The sequence below is a fragment of the Zalophus californianus genome, chromosome 4 (assembly GCF_009762305.2).
Source record: "Zalophus californianus isolate mZalCal1 chromosome 4, mZalCal1.pri.v2, whole genome shotgun sequence".
NCBI lineage: Eukaryota > Metazoa > Chordata > Mammalia > Carnivora > Otariidae > Zalophus > Zalophus californianus.
Window position 1 is genome coordinate 127,270,141 of NC_045598.1, and position 12,118 is coordinate 127,282,258.

Below are 12,118 nucleotides of genomic sequence, written 5' to 3' on the forward strand. Positions count from 1 at the left end.
GAGTTACTATTACATGCCGGGGTGTTAGCCTGTTTTCCTTGATCTTGGGAGGGGTCCTCTCTGCCTCTAGGACATGAATGTTTGTTTCATTCCCCAGATTAGGGACGTTCTCAGCTACGATTTGCTCAAATATATCTTCTAGTCCTCTCTCTCTCTCCACTTCCTTTGGGATTCCAATAATTCTGACATTGGAACGTTTCATGGTGTCATTTATTTCTCTGATTCTATTTTCATGGATTCTGTGTTGTTTTTCCCTGGCCTCCTCTTTTCCCTTTTTATCTATTAAATTGTCTTCCAGATCACTAATTCATTCTTCTGCTTCACTTACCCTAGCTGTTAGATTATCTAGATTAGATTGGATCTCACTGATAACATTTTTAAGTTCTGCCAATTCAGCTTTCATTTCTGCCCTTAGAGACTCTATGCTGCCATTAATTGATTTCTCCATTCTAACTATTGTCTTCACACTTGCTAGCCCGAATTCCATCTCTGACATCTTGGTTATATCTGAATCCATTTGTAAATCTGTGGCATAAGTCATAATCTCTGAGTCTTTCCTATTTTGGGGGTTCCTCCTCCTAGTCATTCTGTTGATGGGTGGTTGAGGGAATGTACAGAGTCCAAATTATTGACCAGAACCCAAGCAAGATGCAACTATTTTCTAGGGAACTTAGGGTTGCTGGCTTCTTGTTTTCCCAACCTGTCTTCTGGGGGAAGGGCCTGCTGCACTATTACTCAGGGAACCCTGTTTGGGCAGAGTTGCCCTGCCCCCTGTGGCGGGGGATGGGCTCATTGAAAACTGGTTTTTTGGGGGATTTTGTTCTCTGGCGGCTTTCCCTGTCTCTTCAAGAGTCAGAGCAGAAGAGACCGTTTCCATCCTCTGCCTCAGAGCAGAGAGATCACAGTCTGTTCTTCAGTGAGCTCTCCAGGCCACATTATCTCCATTTCTGTCTGTGCTGCTATAAACTGCAGCGTCCTGGGTTGTGCACCCTTCAGCAGGGCTCCCAGTCCTCTCCTCCAGGTTGGGGCATGGGGGCACATCTCTGTCCTTTGTGTTTCTAAAACTGTCAACCACCCCCAGTTTGCACATGTGACCTCGCCACTCTGGGTTTCTGTCAGAGGGACTGCCCTAAAGTCCTTTCCCCACTGCTACCAGTCTGCGAGTCTGTGCACTGTCCCCAGTGCGGGAGGCCATCGCTCACCGGTGGTGTAGGGTCCTGATGGCTCAGCTCCCTCCTCCTTCCGTTTATCCTATGATATCTGCCTTCAGAATCACGGCTTCCTGCTTCATACCTTGAAACCAACCACCTGCAATATTCTGTTTCTAGAGATCCAGATCTATCTTCTTACATCTCAGGCTGATTTCATGGGTGTTCAGAGTGGTCTAGTAAATATCCAGCTCAATTCCAGGGACTGGTTGGAATAGGGTCCCTTACTCCTCCACCATCTTTTCCCGCCAGAATAGGATTTTAATGAGGGATGGGCAGGAGCTTTTCTACACTTTTTCTGACCCTTAAGCCTATTTAACCTCCTGAGATTCTTCAGGAGTCTTAGGGGCCCTGCTGGCAACTACCACTTTCTTCTCTATATTTAAGAATATTTTTCTGTTTGTCTTTTTAACTTGTTCATTTTGGAATTACAAACAAACAAATAAAAATAACATGCAAAGTATAAGAGCAGTAACCTCAAATGTTAGGTAGAGATGGATTACAAGTGTATAGTTTACAAATTCTAAGTTTTTATCAATTAAAAATGGGTGTTTAAGTGTAAGATACTTTATGTAAGCCTCATGGTATCCATAATGGAAAATCCTGTAGTAATACATGAACATAAGAAGTCAAAGCATTCTGATATGAGAAGACTTCAAAAAAAAAAAATACAAGATGAGAAACAGCAACTCTAGAAAGAAGAAAACAGTTAACAAAATGGCAACAGTAAGTCCTTATGTATCAATTACTTTAAATGTAAGTGGATCAAATTTTTCAACTAAAAGACATAATTCCTGAATAAAAAAGATCCAACAATATGCCACCTACAGAGACTCACTTTAACCTTAAAGAAAAACAGACTGAGACTGAAGGGATGGAAAAAGACATTTCAAGCAATTGGTCACCAAAAAGGGGCAGGGGTACATCAGACTTTAAACTGAAAATGCTTAAATAGACAAAGAAGGTCATTGTATAAAGGGTCAATACATCAAGAAGATATAACAATTGTAAATATTTATGTGCCCAGTATTAGAGCACTTAAATAAATAAAGCAAATACTAACAGAGCTAAAAGGATAAATAAACATAATGCAAAAATAATTGGGAAATTTAATACCTCACTGTCAACAATGGATAGATCATCCAGACATAAAATCAACTTAGAAAGAGTGTATTTGAATAACTTTATATAACAAATGGGTCTATAGACATATACAGAACATTCTATCCTACACAAGCAGAATACACATTCTTCTGAGAACATATGGATTATTTTTTAGTGTAGACCATATTTTGGACTACAAAACAAGTCTTACCAAATTAATGAAATTTAAATCATACCAAGTACGATTCAACTCTATGGTCAACTAATCTTTGACAAAGCAGGAAAGAATGTCCAATGGAAAAAAGACAATCTCTTCAACAAATGGTGTTGGGAAAATTGGACAGCTCCATGCAGAAGAATGAAAGTGGACCATTTCCTTACACCACACACACAAATAGACTCCAAATGGTTGAAAGACCTAAATGTGAGACAGGACTCCATCAAAATCCTAGAGGAGAACACAGGCAGCAACCTCTTCAACCTCAGCCACAGCAACTTTTTCCTAGAAACATCGCCAAAGGCAAGGGAAGCAAGGGCCAAAATGAACTATTGGGACTTCATCAAGATAAAAAGCTTTTGCACAGCAAAAGAAACAGTCCACAAAACCAAAAGACAACCGACAGAATGGGAGAAGATATTTGCAAATGACATATCAGATAAAGGGCTAGTATCCAAAATCTATAAAGAACTTATCAAACTCAACACCCAAAGAACAAATGATCCAATCAAGAAATGGGCAGAAGACATGAACAGACATTTCTGCAAAGAAGACATCCAAATGGCCAACAGACACATGAAAAAGTGCTCAACATCGCTCAGCATCAGGGAAATCCAAATTAAAACCTCAATGAGATACCAACTCACACCAGTCAGAATGGCTAAAATGAACAAGTCAGGAAACGACAGATGTTGGCAGGGATGCACAGAAAGGGGAACCCTCCTACACTGTTGGTGGGAATGCAAGCTGGTGCAGCCACTCTGGAAAACAGTATGGAGGTTCCTCAAAAAGTTGAAAATAGAGCTGCCCTATGACCCAGCAATTGTACTACTGGGTATTTACCCCAAAGATACAAAGGTAGTGATCTGAAGGGGTATGTGCACCCTGATGTTTATAGCAGCAATGTCCACAATATCCAAACTATGGAAAGAGACAAGATGTCCATCGACAGATGAATGGATAAAGAAGATGTGGTATATATATATATATATATATATATATATATATATACAATGGAATATTATGCAGCCATTGAAAGGAATGAAATCTTGCCATTTGCAATGACATGGACGGAACTAGAGGGTATTATGCTGAGTGAAATAAGTCAATCAGAGAAAGACATGTATCATATGACCTCACTGATATGAGGAATTCTTAATCTCAGGAAACAAAACAGAAATCCCTGAGGGTTGCTGGAGTGGTGGGGGTGGGAGGGATGGGGTGGCTGGGTGATAGACATTGGGTAGGGTATGTGCTATGGTGAGCGCTGTGAATTGGACTCGATCCAGGGACCCCTGGATCATGACCTGAGCCGAAGGCAGTCGCTTAACCAACTGAGCCACCCAGGCACCCAAAGACCTGTACCTCTTAAACAAATAATACATTATATGTTAAAAAAAAAAAAGAAGATAGTAGGAAGGGAGAAATGAAGGGGGGGAAATCGGAGGGGGAGATGAACTATGAGAGATTATGGACTCTGAGAAACAAACTGAGGGTTCTAGAGGGGAGGGTGGTGGGGGGATGGGTTAGCCTGGGGGGGGTATTAAAGAGGGTACATATTGAATGGAGCACTGGATGTTATACACAAACAATGAATCATGGAACACTACGTCAAAAACTAATGATGTAAGGTATGGTGATTAACATAATAAAAAATAAATGTAAGATCTGAAATCATGAAACTCCTAGAAGAAAAACATAGAAACAAAGTCTCCTGACATGACCTTGGTAAGCATTTTTTGGCTATGACACCTTAAGCATACGAACAACATAAAAAAATAAGCAGGTGAGACTACATCAAACTAAAAAGTTTCTGCACAGCAAAAACAAACAAAAAATCCATCAACAAAGTGAAAAGAAAGCCTATGAAATGGGAAAAATATTTGCCAACCATATATCTGATAAGGGGTTAGTATTAAAAAATATATAAATAATTTATACAACTCTGTAGCATAAAAATAACCCAATTGAAAATGGGCAAAGGACCTGAATAGCCATTTCTCCAAAGAACATATATGAAAGGCCAACAGATACATGAAAAGATGCTCAACATCACTAGGCATTAGGGAAAAGCAAATTAAAACTGAGATATCACTTCATGCCTATTAGAATGACTACCATCTAAAATACAAGGGATAACAAATGCTGCAATGGATGTGGAGTAAAGACAACACTTGCGCAGTATTGGTGGGGTTGTAAATTGGTGCAGCCACTATGGCAAACAGTATGGAGTACCCTTACAAAAATTAAAAATACAACTATCGTATGATATAGCAATTCCATACTGGGAATATATCCAAAGGAAACAAAAACACTAAACCCAAAAGACATCTGCATCCACATGTTCACAGCAGCATTATTTACAATAGCCAAGACGTGGAAACAACCTAAGTGTTCATCAATGTGTGAATGGATAAAGAAATTGTGATATATTTATACAATGGAATATTATTTAACCATAAAAAGCTAGGAAATTCTACCATTTGCAACAACATGGATGTCCTTAAAGGCACAATGCTAACTAAAATAAATCAGACAGAGAAAGACAAATACTGTATCATGTCGCTTATATGTGGAATCTAAAACAAACAAAACCAAACTCATAGAAAAAGAGATCAGACTAGTGGTTACCAGAGGTGAGGGGCATGGAGAGGAAATTGGAGGAATGCAGTAAAAAGACAAACTTCTAGTTATAAGTACATATTTTATGTACAACATGATGGCTATAACTAACCTTGCTGTATGATTCATAAAAAAGTTGAGACTAAATCCTTTGAGTTCTCATCAAAATGAGAATAATTTTTCTTTTATATGAGAAGATAGATGTTAGCAGAAATTAAAGAGGAAATATTACAGCTGCTATCACAGAAATACAAAGGCTCACAGAAGACTACTATGAACAATTACACACCAAAAAAATTGGACAGCCTGCAAGAAACTGATAACTTCCTAGAAACATACAACCCACCAAAACTGAATCATGAATGAATAGAAACTCTGAACAGAAAAATTAATAGCAAAGGAGGTAGAACCAGTAATCAAAAACTGCTCAAGAAACAAAAGTGCAGGACCAGATGGCTTCACTAGTAACTTTTACCAAGTATTTAAAGAATCGTTAATACCTATTCTTCTCAAACTATCCTCAAAAACAGTTGAGGAGGGAACACTTCAAAATTCACTTTATGAGGCCAGCATTACCTTGATATCAAAACCAAAGACACCACACAAAAAGAAAATTACAGACCATGATAATGTAGATGCAAAAATCCTCAACAAAATATTAGCAATGGAATTTAACAATACATTAAGAGGCTCATATACATGATTTACTTTTTAAAAAATAATTTGTTTTTAGATAAATATATATTAAAAATTTTTTATTTAAATTCAATTTAATTAATATTAAGTGTATTATTCGTTTCAGAGGTAGAATTTAGTAATTCATCAGTAACATTTAACACCCAGTGCTCATCACATCAAGCACCCTCCTTAATGCCCATCACCCAGTTACCCCATTCTCCCCCCAACCTCCCCTCCAGCAACACTGAGTTTGTTTCCTATAGTTTCTGGTGGTTTGTCTCTCTCCTTGTTTTTGCCTGTTGTTTCTTCTAAATAAATATATTTTTCTTTCAATGATCTGCTACTCTTTATAAGCTCTTTACTGTGTTTAACACATTATATGTATGGATAACTTATATTACCAATAAAGAAAAAGCAAAATCTCTTTAAGTACTAGAACCATTATAAATAATTATATACCATTTTTTAAAAATCAAACTTTTGCAATTTGTGAATCTGGTGAAAATCTTGAAAATTTTAATCTGATTTATCTGATTATCATAATTGTCCATATTACATTGTGATATATTTAAGATTTTATTTATTTGAGAGAGAGAATGAGAGAGAGAGAGAGCGCACGCACATGAGGGGGGGGAGGGTCAGAGGGAGAAGCAGACTCCCCGCTGAGCAGGGAGCCTGATGAGGGACTCGATCCCGGAACTCCAGGATCATGACCCGAGCTGAAGGCAGTCGCTTAACCAACTGAGCCACCCAGGTGCCCTACATTGTGATATTTTAACATCAGTGTATTTTATGCTATTGGCTTTGACTAAGAATTCATTTTAAAATACAATTTTTTGTATTACGTATGCATATATAACTACATATACATATATAATTATATGTAAAAATACCAAGAGTAATTGGTAAGTGCCATGATGGTCAAACAGCCATAGCAAAGAGCTAGTAGTGTGCAGCTAAAAGTGCATTCACAATGTTCTGTAAACTTGGTGCTTTTACCAAGTTTCTGTAAACCTGATGCTTTAACATCTGCTCTGCATGCATATGCTGGATACACCTTATTCTGGACAATGTGATAATATGCCTGAGTCACCTTGCCTTGACCTCCTGCCTCCTTTGTTGATGCATGCACCTCCCCACCACACCTCTTTGGGAGAAGTCCTACCCTTGGGGGTGTGCTTTCCTAATACAAACCAACCGATCTGGAGTCTACACGACCTAATCATGTTCCTTATTGAGCTCTCACACCCTAGACCACTTTACACTTGTATTAATTACCCCAGAGTCAGGTACTGGACAACCAGGAACAGCCTTTATGCCAAATCTGCTGAAATTATCCAAACAAGCCAACCCTAAATTGGTTTACCCTGCCTTGCAGAAGCACAACAAAGGCACTCGCCATTATACCTCCCCACTCTTTGCCATGCTGACTTGGGGGATTCTCTACATATTCCCATGCCTCCGTAGCATAATGTATATGGTCTTGGGATCTATGAATATAATAAACTCATCTTTTCAATCATATTCGTCTGATCTATTGGTTTTAATAAAACCTGTTTAAATAATTGTGAGCCAGTACTGATTTACCCCTAAATAAAATTGGTCTGAAAAAGTAAAACTATTCCAACTGAAGTGGAAAATGTTTTGATGTTTATTTTATTTTAGTAGTAGAACCAGTAATAGATACCATATTGAATGACTTGCAATCCTGAAAGCACCATGATGATATTTTGGAGGTTCTGAGAGTTGAGAAATGTTAGGCTAGAGGGAAGTGCCTTTGCAAAATTCTGCTGGAAAATCATAATTTGTAGTCATGTTATTATATAAAATATGTCAAGAACAAGTATTAATTAGAGGTTTAACAGTTGACTCCAAAGAGGTGTTAGAAACTGTATATCTTTCCTTAATCACATTCTGATCACAATAGTTATCAAACCCTGGCTAACTGAAATGAATTAGTAATGATACAAAGCAATATTTTTTAAGGACACTTTTCTTAAGAGCATCAAAGAACCATTTTCTCTTAGTTTCCAATTCAACTGGTGTCAAAAGTGTTTGGTATTATAAGAGTATGAGGAAGAGGGAATGTTTATGCCATATGAACATCTAGTAATAACAATTGAGACATGTTTAATCTTTCCAGTTTAATATAACCAAAAAGAATGTTTCCTCAAGGAACCTCATTTTATAAGAACAAAGATTTTCAAGAGAAAATACAAGAAATACTAACCTCTTGATGATATTACAGTATTATTTTTTACATAGTAGAACAAGGTCTAATACTTCAGAATTCTGTCAAATACCATTCTTTAAGGAGAACAGTGAGGCTCGGGGCATATGTGTACACACATTTGTAATAAAATCTTGAGAATTTCCTGCAATTTCTGTAAATGGAAAGAACTATTACAAGACATCTGTGTCATAATTTATAGTTAAGTACAAGTTCTCATTTGGAATATCAGATGTCTCAATCACACTTTTGCAAATGCTATATAAATAATGTGTAGTAGACTGGCTTTGCTGGCATATGTAACATACATTTAAACATCTCATAAAAATGAATTTCTCACTTAGCAGAACTTCTCTGTAGTTCAACTGGGTAATATTACAAACATCAACCCACACGTATTTTTGAAAGGCCTACCCCTGCTATGGAAATATATTTACTTTATTTTTAAAATTTTAATTCCAGTATAGTTATTTAATGTACAGTGTTATATTAGTTTCAGGTGTGTAATATGGAGATTTATAAGTTCCATACACCACCTGGTGCTCATCACAACAAATACACTCCTTAATCCCCATCACATATTTCACCCATCCCCCCCCACATCCCCTCTGATAACCAACAGTTTTTCTCTATAGTTAAGGGTCTATTTCTTGGCTTGTCTCCAATTTTTTCCTTTGCTGGTTTGCTTCTAAAATTCCACATGTGAGTGAAATCATATGGTATTTATCTTTCTCTGACTTACTTTGCTTAACATTATAGTCTCTAACTCCATGTCATTGCAAATGGCAAGATCTCATTCTTTTTTATGGCTGAATAATATTCCTTTGTACATCTATACCATATCTTCTTTATCCATTCATCTATCAATGCACACTTGGGCTGCTTCCATAATTTGGCTATTGTAAATAATGCTCCAGTAAACATAATGTGTGCATGTATCTCTTTGAGTTAGTATTTTTTTTTTTTTTATTTTTTGGATAAATACCTAGTAGTGTGATTACTGAACTGTAGGGTAGTTCTACTGTTAACTTTTTGAGGACACCTCATACTGTTTTCTATAGTGGCTGCACAAATTTGCATTCTTACCAACAATGATATAAGGTTATTTTTTCTCCACATCCTTGCCAACATTTGTTGTTTCTTGTGTTTTTTGATTTTAGCCATTCTGACAGGTGTGAGATGATATCTCATTGTAGTTTTTATTTGCATTTCCCTGATGGTGAGTGATGTTGAGCATCTTTTCATGTGCCTTTGGCCATCTGGATGCCTTCTTTGGAGAAATGTCTGTTCATATTATCTGCCCATTTTTTTTAAGATTTTATTTATTTATTTGACAGAGAGCGAGACAGTGAGAGCGGGAACACAAGTGCAGGGTTGGGGGGTGGGAGAGGGAGAAGCAGGCTTCCAGCTGAGCAGGGAGCCTGATGTGGGGCTCGATCCCAGGACCCTGGGATCATGACCTGAGCCAAAGGCAGACGCCTAATGACTGAGCCACCCAGGCACCCTCATCTCTCCATTTTTTAATTGGATGATTTGCTTGTGTGTGTGTGTGTGTGTGTTGAGTTGTATCAGTTATCTATAAATTTTGTATACTAACGCTTTATTGGCTATGTCATTTGCAAATATCTTCCCCCATTCCATAGTTTGCCTTTTAGCTTTGATTGTTTCCTTTGCTGTGCAGAAGTTATGTTGATGTAGTCCCAATAGCTTATTTTTGATTTCCCTAGTCTCAGGAGAGATACCTAGAAAAATGTTGCTAGAGACATTACTGCCTAAGCTCTCTTCTAGGATTTTTATGGTTTCAGGTCTCACATTTAGGTCTTTAGTACTGAGTTTATTTTTCTGTATGGTGTGAGAAAATGGTCCAGTTTCATTCTTTCGCATGTAGCTGTCCAATTTTCCCAACACTATTTGTTGAAGAGACTTTTTCCCATGGGATATTCTTTCCTGTTTTGTCAAAGATTAATTGACCACATAATTGTGGTTTTACTCCTGTGTGTTCTATTCTGTTCCATTGATCTATGTGTCTATTTTTGTGCCAGAACTATACTGCTTTGATGACTACAGCTTTGTAATATAACTTGAATTCTGAATTGTGATACCCTCAGCTTTTTCAAGATTGCTTTGGCTCTTTGGGGTCTTTTGTGTTTCCATGTAAATTTTAGGCTTTTTTTAGTTCTGTGAAAAATGATGTTGGTATTGTGATAGGGATTGCATTAAATGTGTAGATTGCTTTGAGTTGTATCGACGTTTTAACGATATTTGTTCTCCCAATCCATGAGCATAGAATGTCTTTCCATTTCTTTGTGTTGTCTTCAGGTTCTTTCATTAGTGTTTTATAGTTTTCAGGGTACAGATCTTTTATGTCTTTGGTTAGGTTTATTCGTAGGTATCTTATATTTTTGGTGCAGTTGTAATAGGATTATTTTCTTAATTTCTTTTTCTACTGCTTCATTATTAATGTACAGAAACGCAACATTTCTGCACATTGATTTTGTAACCTGTGATTTCATTGAATTCATTGATCAGTTCTAGTAGTTTTTTGGTGGAGTCTTTTGGATTTCTATATATAGTATGTCAGCTGCAAATAGTGAAAATTTTTCTTCTTTACCAATTTGGATGCATTTCTTTTTTTTTTTCCCCCCTGGGAAAAGGTTTTATTTGACAATCCAGTTTGCTTTAAGAATGTTTAAAGTCACATCCAACTGGGTCTAACAGAAACATGAACAAGTGCATTATGAACCCTCTCCACCACCCTACAAAAAGCATATGAAAAATAAGGTTAGAGAAATTCAAAACCAAGTTGCCTAAACTTATGACTCCAGCACAGGGCTGATTAAATACTCATCAAAGAGGCCTTGTGTTTGGTAATCAACCAACTCCACCTGCACCGCACTTTGATCTCCTTCTGTCGAAGTCCCTCAGCAAGTATTGTTCTCAGCTTCTCCATACTACCCACCACCAAGTGGTTCACCTTCGGATAAATAATGAGTCTTTCCAGGGGTACGTAGAACTTCTCTCCCACACTGTAAGGTTTGGGGGACTGTTCTATTTCGGCCCTTTGAGCTTCTGTTAATCCGAACTGTAGGGTACAACTGCCAAGTGGTACCACTTGATCGTCCTCCCTTTTCCTCAGACCCCGGAGAAACCTGCTTTTCATTAAGCCGATTGCTTTGACCGACTCACTACTCAGAGTAAGCCGGAAGTATTTGCTTTGCTGTAAACTCGGGTATGAGGTGGTGTAAACAACTTCATAAACGTGTTCCTCTGGAACGTGTTCCTCTGGCTCTGAAATGCTCGATTCAGTCGGCTTTGCTATGTTTTTCTGGAAGACCCCTATCTGGGTACAGTATCCAACACACTCAGCTCCTGCTGGTGGATCCCCCACACCAGTGAACTCTACGGAGTAATTGTACAGTTTTGCCACATCGAAAGCCCACGTCTGAAATTGTGTTCTGTTCCACTCAAATCTGTGATCTGGATCTCTAAAGGTTGATGCTGGAAACAGGGGATTGAATTCAGAGTTTGGTGTGCTGATGACAACCATACCCGGAGAAAAGTACCCAAATACGACTTCAGGAAACTTGGCCAGATCTTCAGAATCTAAGTGTTCTATCAATTCAATACATGTTATCAAGTCAAATCCACACAAACGGGAGTCTTTTTGTACAGCAGAACCACGGTACAAGGTTATGGTCAAATCTAGTTCCCGAGGAATGATGTAACCCCCCACTCCTGGAGACAACCTACCCCCTCCCCATTCAAAGGGTCTGGCAGCAATATCTACTCCAACAAGATACTGAACACAGCGGTGATATTTCAGCATCCATAAAAGTGTGGCATCACTGAAGCCCAAGTCTGCAATCTTCCTGAGTCCATGTCGATTCACTAAGTTTTTAACAAAGTAGTATCTCTGTTCATACACTGGTGGTTTGAACTCAATGACTTTCTTGCTGGGAACTTCACAATTATCCATACTGTTGCACTGTTTGTTTTCTTCCATTTTGTTTCCAAGTTCAAGTTTTCTTGAAACAAAGAAGCCAATGTATCCTTCGAGGT

At 37.9% G+C, this 12,118-nt stretch overlaps 2 protein-coding genes and 1 long non-coding RNA gene across 3 annotated transcripts in view; 1 reads left to right on the plus strand and 2 right to left on the minus strand.

The window, feature by feature from the left end:
- Nucleotides 1-12,118, minus strand: part of CPA6 (carboxypeptidase A6) — a 353,130-nt gene that overhangs the window by 162,904 nt on the left and 178,108 nt on the right. The gene's annotated exons all lie outside the window — the stretch shown is intronic.
- LOC113936767 overlaps nucleotides 1-12,118 on the plus strand; it is a 62,972-nt gene that overhangs the window by 17,570 nt on the left and 33,284 nt on the right. The window lies entirely within an intron of this gene.
- Nucleotides 10,896-12,062, minus strand: LOC113936762 (small RNA 2'-O-methyltransferase-like). Its single transcript, XM_035727254.1, has one exon. It carries the CDS (start codon nucleotides 12,060-12,062, stop codon nucleotides 10,896-10,898), a length of 1,167 nt encoding a protein of 388 aa, XP_035583147.1.